Consider the following 14,655-nt stretch of genomic DNA (forward strand, 5'->3'; position numbering starts at 1 on the left):
ATATAATTATAATATACAATTAAAATGTTTTTTCGTCAAAAATCCTAAATTGAACAAAGGAAATATTTAGACAATTTGTTTGTTTATAAGTCATCTTTTTTTGTTGTTTTATTTTGGTAGAAAGGTTACCTAAAGTAATCTGTTTCTTAGCAATATTGGCAGAAAGCTGTTGAGAAACTGGCATGGAAAATGGTTGAATTTCAAAATAATTTTTGATTGGAGAATTGGAAAGCTAATTCATCCTAACACAATTATGACTTTTTTTTCCTTATTAACATCCAGATACATATGTATCTTTTTTTTTTTTTTTTTTTTAAAGACAGGGTATTGCTGTGTTTCCCAGGCTGGAATGCAGTGGCACGATCACAGCTCACTGTAGCTTCTTGGCCTGGGAAATACTCGAACTTCCTGGCTCAAGCAGTCTTCCCACCTCGGCTTCCCTAGTATATGGGACTATAGCACACCACTGCACATGGTAATTTTTTGTATCTTTTGTAAACATGGGGGTTTTGCCATGTTGTCCATGCTGGTCTTGACTCCTATCAGTCTCAGCCTCCCAAAGTAATGGGATAACAGTGAGTCACCATGATGTATATGTATCTTTTATCTAGTTGCAGTCATAGTGGACTTTATTTTTGGTTTTCCTATTTTCATTTGGTATCTTCATGTTGCATTGTTACATGTAGTGTAATATTATTGTTTCTCAAGCATTGTAGTACAGTATTTAACTGGTCGATGTGCCCTAATCGATTTGACTGTTTCCTTAATGTTAAGTATTAATAGATTGTTTCCAGAGCTATTCAGTGATCTTCTCATAATATTTTTTGCTTCATCCAGATCAATTACCAGTATCATCACTTGGTTTTTATGGCTGGTAATTATTATTGTTAATTTCTATATTGTATTTTCTACAAAGTTTGCCAGTTTACAAGGCAACTAACAATTGGTTAGTTAATTCATTTATTCACTAAGTACTGACTTCCTATTATGTACCAGTTACTGTTCTAGGTGCTGAAGTAGTATGCCAGTTTCACTCAACTCTAGCCTAGTTCATAAATTTATATTTAAAGATTTTCATTTTGTACCTTATTTTTAAAGATAGAATGTGATTTGTAGAGTTGTAGTTTAATTTTAAGCAATTGTGGAATTTGGTAATATTTTGGTTCTTCGGTTTTTTATTTGGTTCTTTGGTTTTATGAAACTAAAGCATTTTGGTTTCATAAATTCAGTCTCATCTGCAGTAGAAGTTGCTATCATGTATAGTATTTCATTTTAATAATTAGTTAAGGACTTCAGTAAAAATTATTTACTTATGTAAAAAGAGTCAAATTTTAAATATGATAATTTATTAAATCTAAAGCAATTTAATATACTGGATAGCTTTTCTAGGCTGTGATGAAATAGACAAATTAATGTTTGTAGACTAAAGTAGGACTCTGATTAGAATGTTTTAGACTTGTAAGCCAGAATTGTGCTATAATTTTAGTACAAGGCGATGCTTTATCCAGTTTATCAAACACACCATTTTCTATTAGCTTTACTGGAAAAGCCCTGTAGGCATACTTAAAATAGTTTTTTTCTCTATAAAGAAACTACTTATTTGTCATTAGGACACATGGGGTGGAGGGAGAATATTAGTACTTTTTAAAGGTCATTTACTGATTTTTAAAATGAATAAACACTTATTTTTAATTGTGAAATGTTGTGTTACATACATTAGCTTTTGATGTGAGGTTATTAGATCTTCTTCTATAAGGAACAGTTAGACAAAGTTTGAAAAATTGAATTTTAAATAGTTGGGATAATGCAGTAGTCTGCTTGAATGTGGTGATGAAGCTGACCTGAATTTCTAATAAAATCTCCCCATTGAAATGAAATAAGGGAAGAATTTTTGCCCATGTGAGAGCTTGTTTAGTTGATGGTTTACAAAATAAGAATAAAAGTAGAAATTAAAACATATTGGTTTATAATGTATTTTTCTTTTTCTTTTTTAAGGTTCTGGGATCCTGGCTGCTACAAATAGTACTGAATTGGGAATTATAGGACCATCTTCTCCAAATCCTAGCCCTGTGAAAAAAGGCAGTTCAGTTAATTGGTCTTTGCCAGATAAAATAAAATCTCCACGAACTGTGAGGAAACTTTCCGTGAAAATGAAAAAGTTGCCAGAATTTAGCCGAAAGCTAAGCGTGAAGGGAACACTGAATTATATAAACAGTCCAGATAATATTCCTTCTTTGTCTAAATATAACTGTCGAGAAATTCATCATACTGATATTCTGCCCTCTGGAAACACAACCACGGCTGCTAAGAGAAATGTTATAAGCCGATACCATCTTGATACTAGTGTATCTTCTCAGCACAGCTACCAGAAGAAAAACTCTATGAGTTCTAAGTATTCCTGCAAAGGCGGTTACCTCAGTGATGGAGACTCACCTGAACTTATAACTAAAGCTAGCAAACATGGATCTGAAAACAAATTTGGAAAAGGAAAAGAAATAATTTCAAATAGTTGTAGCAAGAATGAAATAGACATTGATGCTTTTAGGCATTATAGCTTTTCTGATCAACCTAAGTGTTCACAGTACATATCTGGGCTCATGAGTGTACATTTCTATGGTGCTGAGGATTTAAAACCACCTCGGATAGATTCAAAAGATGTCTTTTGTGCAATTCAGGTAGATTCAGTAAACAAAGCTAGAACAGCTTTGCTCACGTGTCGAACGACATTTTTAGACATGGATCATACTTTCAACATAGAAATTGAAAATGCACAACATCTGAAACTAGTAGTATTCAGTTGGGAACCAACTCCAAGAAAAAATCGAGTTTGTTGTCATGGAACTGTTGTTCTTCCCACCTTATTTAGAGTGACAAAGACTCATCAGTTGGCTGTCAAACTTGAACCTAGAGGTCTTATTTATGTGAAAGTGACCCTTATGGAACAGTGGGAGAATTCTCTTCATGGACTAGATATAAACCAAGAACCAATAATATTTGGAGTTGATATTCGAAAAGTTGTAGAGAAAGAAAATCTAGGACTGATGGTGCCACTTCTGATACAGAAATGTATTATGGAAATTGAAAAGAGAGGCTGTCAGGTATTATCTCAGTATGGTTCTCTACTACTTCCTTTATTGATTGATTAATTGATTGTAAGTCTTGGGGGAAGGAATTAAAGGTAATGTAAAAAAATCAGATTTAGTTATTTTATACCATTCCTATTCTTTATTTTTGTTCTATTACTTTTAGGGTGTAATTTATAACTTGACTCATGTTATCAATTATTGAGAATATGCTAAATGATTCCATAATTTATATTGCAACATAAAGCTTCATGGGTCTTGTAATTAGATACCGGGATTGCTTCAAAATGTCATTCCAAGGAAAAGTCAGATCTGATAACATAGGCAAAGGATATTAATCTGAGGTATAAGTAATTGTTTATACTAATTTTTGTGACACACATTAAGACTAAAAATTATTACACTGAGTTATTTCTGCCTTAGTACTATCTGAATTTGTAATATTGGTTAAAAAGATAAGTTAAAAGACAACGTGAGTAAATATTATAAAATCAGAAATATTTAATAAACTTAGGCTTAACATGGAAACTATAGAAACAGTATAAATTAATGGAATTTTGCATTAAGATGCAGAATACCTGGATTCTGGTTTCTCCTCCATTATTACTTAGCTGTGTCATGTTGGGCAAGTCATTTAATCTCTGTGGGTCTTACTTGCTTATATCTATAAAAATAGATGGAGTGGTCAGGCATGGTGGCTCATGCCTGTAATCTCGGCACTTTGGGAGGCTGAAGCGGGCAGATCACCTGAGGTTAGGGGTTTGAGACCAGCCTGGCCAACATGGTGAAACCCATCTCTACTAAAAATACAAAAATTAGTGCAGCATGGTGGCTCATGCCTGTAATCCCAGCTACTCAAGAGGCTGAGGCAGGAGAATCGCTTGAACCCAAGAGGTGGAAGTTGCAGTGAGCCCATATATACTTCAGACTGGGTGCTATAAGTGAGAGTCTGTTGGAAAAAAAAAAAGAAAAAGAAAAAGAGAGATGGAGTGGCTTCCTGAAGCTAAGAACACATCTGAACTATTGAAACTTCCCCCTCTCCAGGCCCTCAGTGGGGTTGGATGAAACTTCTAACTCAAGACACATGATTCTGTGTCCAGTTTATATTGTCTTTGTGTGAGTGAGGCCTTTACTTTTCCAATCTAACTTTTGGTTAATTATTTTTCTTTCTTAAGATTGTTTTTTTCCTTTATCTTTTTTTCAGGCAGTGAGTATAGAGTTCAGAGATTATGCAAACTTAAGAGCTAATTATTAAACAGAAACTTTTATGGTTGAATATTAAAATAAGTAACTCAAATGGCACTGTATTTTTAGTCTATTTTCTGAAATATTTAGAAACAGCAGGTATATAAAGACTGTTATCACTCTAAGTGCCAAGAAAACATTTTTAGCAATGCTTTTCATTTTTATTTAGAACTGTACTTTTAAAAGATGTTTTTGTTTTGTCTGCCCTGCTTCTATCTGTCCGTGACTTGGGCCCTACCCCCACCCCCAACAGAGAAAGGCTTATTGTGCTTGTATTTTACAGACTGGCATACTGCTTAAATTTTGTTTACCCTTTTAGTAATTATTCTTGTTTTGTTGTTTTCTTTTTGTAGCCATGAAAATAGGCTTTGATAGTGATTCAAAAATAGTTTGTGGCAGGGGTCTTTGCGTCTTCCAAATGCTTTGAATGCTACTAGTACCTGTCTCCTGCTTACAATGGGAAAAATTACTATGGAGATCATACTCATGGTCTGTCATTCATAGAGGCATTGAGCATGTACTTAAAGAGTTTGATTCAATAACTCAGCATCTGAAAGTAGGGATATATCCTAAAATATCTTTTCCTTGAAGTACCTGTATTAGATCTCCCTTTCTTTATTAATCTTTTAAAAAATTGTATTTGTGATTTCAACTTTTGGGGATAAAATATTCCATAAATTTATTGTGTATAAATAGTACTTCTTTTAAATTGTTCTCGGCTCATCATCTTTTCAAGTTTAAGGGGATACATTGTTTTTATGGTACTTTATACACTTAAATGTGCTCACACCAGCAAGGCTATAAAATCAAGTTTGTTTCTTCTATTGTGGTAGCATTTCCTTTGACCCTGTTTAATATTTTAGTTTTATTTTCTGGACCATCTACATTTCTCCTGTGTCTTTCTTGAGATGATGTGACCAGCATAACTCATGCCATTCTCAATCTGAATGCATCATGAATGTGGTAAGAGTAGGAAATTAGAATTTTTTTCCTAGTATATTTCTTGGTTTCCCGTATTATCTTGATTCTTTTGAATGTAGCAGCACCTTGCATTATCATCTCTTGGAAATAGTTTTAGGTTCTTTACTATCTTTCAGTTAATACCTATAGCTTATCTCAAATATTTTAGATAATATTTCCCTGTAGCTATTATTGACACTTTCTCATATTGAGACCCACCTTCTAGATAGTGTATTCTATCAGTTGTTTAATAAGTAAGAAGAGATTAGTGTCATAAGTAAACCTGGAAATTTCATTTGTATACTTCTTATTCTAGATCATTTATTACATTTTACAGTGATTCCTAGTTCAAATTCTTGAGGATTACTTTTACTTTATTTCTCTCTTGAAGTAGTTTCTTTCTCCATAATTTTTCCTTCAATTCAAAGTGACCGAGCTTTCTAAATAGTCTTAGATGTAGACGTATGGCTGACAACCACTTATTCTCCTTAAGTTTTTTTGAAGGTTTATTCTTTCACAGAACTTTGATAGCTTAATCAGGCATGTTTTCTCTTTACAGATATCATGTTTATTTATTGTCAGTAAATTTACAGTGAATACCTTAGGACTTAATATTTTAGAATCTGTATAACTAACAGTGTTTAAAAACAAGTCTTTTCAATGTAGGTTGGTGGGATGGATAGTGTCTGTGCATCTTACATAAACTTTGAAGTAGAGGTTTTATTTTATGTTTAATGTATTATTTAAAATTTCCTCCATCACTTTATAATCAATTAATCTGACAACTTAAAAAAAAACCTAGGTTTGCTTCTGTGTCTTCCTGAGAATCTTTTTTCTTAGAAAGCTTTATATCAATCGTATACTAGAACCATATTTCAGCTATATACTTATTTTAAGGATAAAATAAACTCTGAGTTTTAAAGAGATTAAATAACTTGCCCAAATTCATGAAGCAAGCAGTGGGGCTTTATGACTCCAAAATCCTTGTTCAGTGTCTGTGCTGTACTACTTCAGTCTAGAACAAAAGATGTGAAAGGGCATATATTGTTGGGGCGTGGCGATCTTGATTGGGGATATAAAACTGAAAAGAAGGGATTGTGTTTTGCTTAAGATAGGTAGCCAGCATTACCTAACTCATAGTGTATTGTTTGAATTTAAATAAAAGAATAGGATATTTTTATTAAACTAGTCAACATAGTGTATAATGAGATTTTAAAAGGTATATTTGAGGTATTTTAAATTAAATCCCATCAGAACATATTTGATTGCAATGTTCATGTGATTTATAATGTACTTATATTTTCCCTTTATCAAGTTTACCATAATGTGGCCATAATTTTATTCCTAGGTAGTAGGCCTGTATCGATTATGTGGTTCGGCAGCAGTCAAGAAAGAACTTCGAGATGCTTTTGAGAGAGATAGCAAAGCTGTTGGTCTGTGTGAAAACCAGTACCCAGATATAAATGTAATAACAGGTAATAAATAGATTTTATTTTACGTACTCATTCTGGAAAGACTACATCTGCCAGAATGATAACTGAACTATGTTGGTAGCTGAAATTTAATTTGTTTTTATTCTGAAGTCTTTTCTTCCTTCACAAACATTACTTACTGTGTTATTTTATATGGGAAGGTATTAAGCTATGGTCCCTTGCCCTCAACAGCTGACATGATGAAGGGAAGTAAGACCTACTTTAAATTAGCTGTAGTAGCTAGCAGAAAGAAAAGGTACCTTCATAGAGGGATAAATAAAATGCCTTGGGAGTTGAGTTTGACTGGTGCTTAGGTGATATAGAGGGTATTGACTATCTGGTTAGAGAATTTAAATTTATTTACTAGCCAGAGGGGATCCATTAAAATTTTTTTGAGTAGGGGAGTGATATCATTAGAGATTGTTTTCAGGAATATTAATCTAGCAACACTATGTGATGGATGGAAGTTGGAAGAGACCAGAGGAAGGAAAACCAATTAGAAAGCCTTGGCAGTAGTCCAAGCAAAGAGGTAGTAAGAGCTAACGGGGCTTGTAGCAGTAGAAATAGGAAGGAGTAGAATTGAAAGGAGTCGGAGAAGGAGGAAGACCAGACAGATGTGACTTTGAGACCTGGTTGATTGAGTACCATTAGCAGAAGTAAGATAGTTTCAAAGAGAGCTATGGCTTTTGGTGGGGAAGACTGGAGAAAGTTTATGAATTGGGTTTTGGATATATAGAATTTGAAGTACTAGTAGGAGATCTAAATGGGCAGATCAAGCAAAGTTGAAACTGCTCATGTGCAGCTAAGAAGAGGATGCAGTAGAATTTGTGGAATCTCTTATTTACCTAAGTGGTGATTATAATTCAATGTATGGTATTGGAAATATACTTCTATTACCCCTGAAAGATGGGAGTGGAAAGAGGGTCATTGGCATATATATGTAGGTAAAGCCTTGAAATTTTCCATAAAGTTTGAAAAGACAAGAATTTTAGGGGTCTCCAAACTTTGGAGGCAGGCAAAGAAAGAAGAAACACCTAAAGAGATTGAGAGGAAAGGAGTCAGAAAGTTTGGGAAATAAGAGATGACAGAGATTAAGCAAAGGTGTGATGCAGTCATTCTATGGAGAGATTATATAAGATGAGAAAAGAAAAGGGCCTTTGAATTTGGCCATTAAGAAATGGCTCATAAACTTATTGGTAATCTTCAGGAGCAACTGGTTTATAATAATTCCATATTTGTTTTTGTTGTTTTACTTTTTTTAATATTCAAGTTTTCAAGCATATGCAAAAGTAGAATACTGTGATAAATCCTCTCTGTTTATTGCCTGGTTTGCATAATATCAACACATGAACAGACTTGTCTCATTCATCCCCACATTTGATTCTTCTCAGCCCTGGATTATTTTGAGAAAATCTCAGATGTATCCTTTAATTTATAGATGCTTCAGTGTGTATCTCCAGATCTTCTGTGTATTTTGATAGTTCTTTCTCCTCTCTACTGACAGTTGCCATTTTTTTTCTTGCTATAATGGATTTATTTTTTTCTTACAGCTTGCTTTCTTATTTTTACTCACAATTAATTGTTTGGGTGAAAATTTGAGGAATGTTCATCTTGTACATATTTAAGAAGATAATTTTGTTGCTGGAAATCTTTAAAGCTTACTTTTAGGATTGAGGCTTTCTGGATAATTGAGGTTGCCACCCTTTGAGTGCTGAATGACTGTATTTTCATAGAGTATTTAATATGTAATTCTTGGATAACCAAAACTTTGATTCCAAGCATTTTAATACTAAGATAAAACAGTCACTTTTCTTCTTATGTATTTTAGCAATCAGAAATAATGGTTCCTGGCTGGGCGCGGTGGTTCAGGCCTGTAATCCCAGCACTTTGGGAGGCTAAGGTGGGCAGATCATGAGGTCAGGAGTTCGAGACCAGTCTGGCCAAATGGTGAAACCCCATCTCTACTAAAAGCACAAAAAAATTAGCCGGGTGTGGTGGCACGTACCTGTAGTCCCAGCTACTCGGGAGGCTGAGGCAGAAGAATTGCCTGAACCCAGGAAAGGGAGGTTGCAGTGAGCCAAAATCGCACTACTGCACTCTAGCCTGGGCAACAGAGACTCCATCTCAAAATAATAATAATGGTTCCTTTTAATTTTTATAAAGGAAGAGGTGTATTTCTACAAAAAATTAAGATACCTGAAAAAAAATGGAATATTCTTTACTTGTTAATTTGTAATTAACCAATCAGGAAAAGACTCATTTCATGAATCCATGAAAGAAAAGTTTTATAAATACAAAATTCCAGGAAAGTACACTCTATAAATAAAAATAGATATCATCTTGGTGAAGCTTTGTCTTATAAATAAAAATTATGTTAAACATGTATAATTTTAAAAGATGAAATGAAGAAAGGGTTCCTAGTTTTGGAAATTGGCAGCATATGCAGAAGATAGGAACAATAGGCCAATGAATGTTGGATTTAAGTAAAATTGAGTTTCTGTAATTTATAAATTGGATATTTTTTGGCTCTAGTCTTTGTACTTATTCCATCTGGGTAAAGCTGTTTCTCAGAAGAATTTTAGAGCTATTTGTTTTCTTAATAAAGCCAATAAAATGATTTAAGATTTATTTCCAAAATATCATTGGAATTGCATGACACAAGGTTATCATGACTCAAAATAAAGGGTATTGTTGATTTGAGGAGTTGGCCAGTGACAGTATTGCCTCACGTGTTTGTTCCTCATGAACTCACATTTCTGAGTAAACTTTGAAATAGAATTAATAGTTCAGTAGGTCTAAAAAATGAGAAATTAAGGAAGCGAGTGAGAGATTTTGTTCACAATTTAATGTGTTTTTAGTAGTTGGTTTGTCTGGAGCATGGAATGAAATACTCCAGACAAACCAGTTTTTAAAAAATCAAATACAAAATTTTAGGTATGAAGCTCATTCATAATTCTTTAATATTTGTTTGTTTTTTGAGAGGTTAGTCTCACTCTGTAGCCCAAGCTGGAGTGCAGTGGTGCAACCTCCGCCTCTGGGGCTCAAGTGATTCTCGTGCCACAGCCTCCTGAGTAGCTGAGACTACAGGCATGCGCCATCGTGCGCAGCTAATTTTTTATATTTTAGTAGAGACAGGGTTTCACCGTGTTGCCCAGGGTGGTCTTGAACTCCTGAGCTCAGGAGAGCCTCTCACTGCAGCCTCTTAAAGTGCTGGGATTACAGGCATGAGCCACCACACCCACCTATTCATAATTTTTTTATAGGGCTTATTACCAAAGAACAGAGAGGACTTTTTAAAAGCCAAATATTTATCATTTAGTAATTATTAAAAATAAGTCTTCTGAGGAGGATTACATGCGTCTAGCTACTGTAAAATAAATTTGATGTTAGTGCTACATAATCTGTATCTAGGTCCAGTATCTGAAAGTTCATTCGACCATGCCTTTTTCTGATTTTAATCCCACATAGTCATTTTTATCCTATCTGCCTTTCAGGGAAAATTTGATCAGAATATAAGTAAATGATCTTTAAAACATTAATATTTTTCTTTTTTATACATACTATACATTTTCTTATTATACATATTATTATATGTTCTCTGACCTCTGACACATTAACTTACAAACTGTTTCTGTTTTCCTTCACCTGGATTGCATACAGATGTCAAAACTGTGTAAGCACCAAGGAATGCAAAACATTGAGGAATGGTCATAGACTTAGCAACCCACATATACTGAGATTGTTTATGAGAGCCATTTGGTCTGAGTAACATGTATAGGGTATGAGTAAAGTAGGTGGTAAGGCCTGAAAGAGTAAGTGAGGTAAGGTCGGGGGTAGGTTAGTGGATTAAAAAAATTAATTTGTAGCTCTACCTTCAGGAAATGTAAGTGATTCAGCATTCACACCTACCTAATTAACTGTATCTTTACTATCTATATAAGTTGTATATGTGAGAGAATGATTCTCATGTTTGTGTATGTGCATATTCAGTCTTCTGGTTCATAGGTCCTAAATGCTTTTGTATTTATTTAGGCTTGTTTTAAAGCCCAGAATATGGTCCTTTGTGGTGAATGTTCCATTTCAGCTCTAGAAAAGAATGTGTATTCTGGTGGTTTGGGCTGGACTGTGCCATAACTATCAATAAAGTCAAGTTAATTAATAATGTTCCAGTCTTCTACATCTTTGTTTTCTTTCTACTCGCTGAAAGGAGTATTGAAGTCTTCAATTATAATTGTGGCTTTTCTCTATTTTTTTCTTCAAACTGTTTCTGTTTCCACCCCTCCTACCCACTGACACTACTTTGCCTTTGAAGATTTCAATTAAACATGTATTAGGCCACCTTAAGTTATGGGGCAGCTCACTGATAATGTTTTGGGGTTTTTTTTGTTTGTCTGTTTGTTTTTTCAGTTTTTTTCCTACTTTGTTTCATTTTAGATTATTTCTATTGCTATATCTTCAAGTTATATTAGTCTTGTCTTCTGATTCTATTTTCATTCATTGCATTTTTAGTTTCAGACATCCTAGTTTTCACTACTAGAAGTTTGATATGGGTTTGTTTTTTCGGTACTTTCTGTGTATCTGCTAAATATGTTTTGTCTTTATTCTAGCTTCTTGAACATATAAAATACAGTTATAATAAGTGTTTTCATGTCCTTGTCTACTAATTCTATTGTGTATGTCTTTTCTGGGTTGGTTTCAGTTGATTTTAACTCCTCATTATAGGTTATATTTGTCTCCTTTATATGTCTGGTAATTTTTTACTGGACATCAAATGTGAGTTTTACTTTCTTGGGTGCTGGATATTTCTGTATTTCTATATTTATAGCTGTGGTTTGGCATGCAAGTACGTTACTTGCAAGAGTTTTTAGTCTTGCTTCTAAGCTTTATTAGGCAGAATGTGAACTGCTTTTAAATAAGGCCCTTCTTTGTCTATTTCTTTGATTCACTACTGAAGCAAAACTCTTCTATATGCTGTGTACTTATATTAGCTTTCTATGACTGCCATAACAAAATGCCACAAACTTGGTGGCTAAAACAACAGAAATTTATTTTCCTGCAGTTCCGGAGGCTAGAAGTTCAGAATCAAAGCACAAGGCCCTGCTCCCTCTGATACCTGTAGGGGAATCCTTCCTTGCATCTTCCTAGTTCTGGTGGTTTGCTGGCAACCTCTGACAACCCTTTCTTTGTCTGTAGATGCATGACTCCAATCCTCCATCTAAACATGGCATTCACCCTGTGTTTCTTCATATCATCTACTTTCTGTGTGTCTTTCTCTGTGTTCCCCATTTTATAAGGACATGTTATTTTGTAGTAGGGCCCACCCTAATGACTTCGTTTAACTTGATTGCCTCTGTAAAGACTCTTTCCAAATAAGGTCACATTCTGAGGTACTGGGAGTTCAGACTTCAACATGTTTTGTTTTGTTTTTGATGGTGGGGGGCACAATTCAACACAGTGCTGTACCCAAATCCCTTGAATTATGAAGTTTTCCACTCTGGCTGCTTGGAACAGGAGTGATTGCCCACACTATGCAATCTACCAGAATTGTTCTCTCTAATCTGTTTGGCTGGTTCTTTCTCCAGTCTTGGGAAGTTGCCCTACCTGTGTGTGCTTATTAGTACTCAGATGAACACTTGGGACTCTGCTTATTTCCAGAGTCGTCTCTAGGCAGCCCGCTGCTCTCAAGTGCTCTGTCCTGCAAGCTCTAGCTGCTTTAGCCTCCTTGAATTTCTAACTCCCCTTCAGCTGTTGAAAAAGCTGAAAGGTTTTCATTTTCTTACTGCAATCTGGAAAGTCTCTCCAGGCAGTAAGCTGGGGTCATTGTGGGCACACTTTTTAGTTCACATCTCTCAGGGATCCCCTTCCTTTGTCTGATGTCCAGTGTCTTGGAGACATAGTTTTGTCAGATATTTTGTCTGGCATTTTCAGTTGTTGCCAGCAGGAAGGTAAAGCTAGTCCCTATTGCTCCATCTTGCCTAGAAACACTGCTCTGCTTTTCTAGCCTGTATATGGGTTACTGATTGCAATGAGAAAAAAAAAATCAATATTATTTGGTACCAGTATTAATCCGTGGACTTCAAAGTCGTTAGAAGGTTCTGAATGGTGCCTGATAATAATTGTATGTTTTATCAGCTGTCTCTCTCATTCTCTGGAGTGTCTATTTAATATCTTCTCACTCCCTTCAAACCTCATTTTACCCATGTCATTCTTAGCAGACAGCCTTGCCTCTTAACATCACAGAGAAAACAGAAGCCGTCAGATGGGAACTTGCTCTACTTCTTGTGATCCAGCCTGCCAATATGCCTTCTCTGGCATATATTTGTTCCACTTCCTTTACTTAATAAAAAAGAAATGATCTTCGTTACATCTTGGACAAATTGTAATTCCTTCATGTGTTCTCAGAAGTCTCTTTCTTCTTAAGGACTTTGCTCAACTGATTGTATTTCCTCTCTCCTCAACCTCAAAAACCTTTTTACTCTCTCCTTTACATTAGCATTTAAATGTATGTCTCTTGTCTTTAAAGAAAAATCTCCACTTTGATTCCATTTCTCCCCTGCCTTCCCCTCTCCTCTGTGATTATGAACTTCTCTCAAAGCCAGATTTCTTGATCAAGTTGTGTGCATTTCTTTGTCTATTTCTTTAATGTCCATTTACTTCCTAACCAACTGCAACCTGACTTCAATGTCCTTTATTTTCCTGAAACTGCTTGCCAAGGTTGCTGACTTCCTTTTCTGGTGGACATTTTTAGGTTCTTATTTTAAATTGTCGCTAGATCATTATTTTCTGTGCCTAGCTACAAAACCCTGTTGCCTAATCACAAGAATAATTTGTTTAAAATACAGGGACAGGAGCTCTGGCCCCTGTGGATTATGATATAGTAGGGCTGGTATGGGTCTCCAGAATCTAATTATTTTAAAAGTCACATTGGTGCAGGCAATTTTGAAAAACACTGTTCTCTGCAATATTTAACACTATTCTTATCTAACCCAATTATTTTTGGGGTATTATTAGATACCGTAGACTCTTTTTTGAAACATCTTTTCCTTGACTTCCTTGGCAGCACTTTTCCCACTCTCCTCTCGCCCCATCCCTGCCTCCTCTCACTGTACATAGATCTTTTGCCATTCTTCCATAGTCACCATTGGAAGATCCTCTTTCCTGATAACCCCTGGAAAGGTGATGTTCTTCAGGGTTATTTTCTAAGCCTTCTGTTAATCACTCTATATGCCTCCCTGATAATCATTGCCAAGTATCTACTTATCTTTAAGTTGATCATTCTTAAATCTGTGTCTCTAGTCATCTCCTTCCTGAGCCTCAGATTTTTATATCCAGTAGCCTTGAATGTCCCATAGATACCTTAAGCTCCATATGTTGAAAATGAAACTCTTGTTTACCCCCTAAAACATGATTTTCTTCCTGTGTTCTCTATTTGAAGTAGTATCACTAGTATCCACCTAGATGCTCAAGTTCCAAGCCTAGGAAATAAACACTCTTATTCCTCCTTTTTCCTCAAAATTGCAAATGCATTTTTGCAATTTTAGCAGTCCTGTTTCAAGAATTTTCCTACATACATACCTGCAAACATGCAAAGTGATGATGTGCAAGGTTATTAATTGTAGCATGTTTTCGAAAAACAAAATAAACAATTTTAGTATCCATCTGTAAGCGACTGAATAGTTAAGACTATGGGATGTCCTTAAGTTGAACTACTATAATGTGGCTGTAAAAACGATCGAGGAGGCCGGGCGCGGTGGCTCAAGCCTGTAATCCCAGCACTTTGGGAGGCCGAGGCAGGTGGATCACGAGGTCAAGAGATCGAGACCATCCTGGTCAACATGGTGAAACCCCGTCTCTACTAAAACTACAAAAAAATTAGCTGGGCATGGTGGCGCGTG

The 14,655-nt window shown here is 35.2% G+C and overlaps 1 protein-coding gene across 4 annotated transcripts in view; it reads left to right on the forward strand.

The window, feature by feature from the left end:
* Positions 1-14,655, forward strand: part of SYDE2 (synapse defective Rho GTPase homolog 2) — a 45,965-nt gene that overhangs the window by 16,392 nt on the left and 14,918 nt on the right. For all 4 annotated transcript variants that reach the window (XM_032296392.1, XM_032296393.1, XM_032296394.1 and 1 more), the window contains exons 3-4: positions 1,996-3,098; positions 6,637-6,763. In XM_032296392.1, the coding sequence (XP_032152283.1) occupies positions 1,996-3,098; positions 6,637-6,763 (1,230 nt within the window). The remainder of the gene's footprint in view (positions 1-1,995; positions 3,099-6,636; positions 6,764-14,655) is intronic.

The sequence above is a fragment of the Sapajus apella genome, unplaced genomic scaffold (genome assembly GCF_009761245.1).
Source record: "Sapajus apella isolate SASKATOON/1434 unplaced genomic scaffold, GSC_monkey_1.0 scaffold36, whole genome shotgun sequence".
NCBI lineage: Eukaryota > Metazoa > Chordata > Mammalia > Primates > Cebidae > Sapajus > Sapajus apella.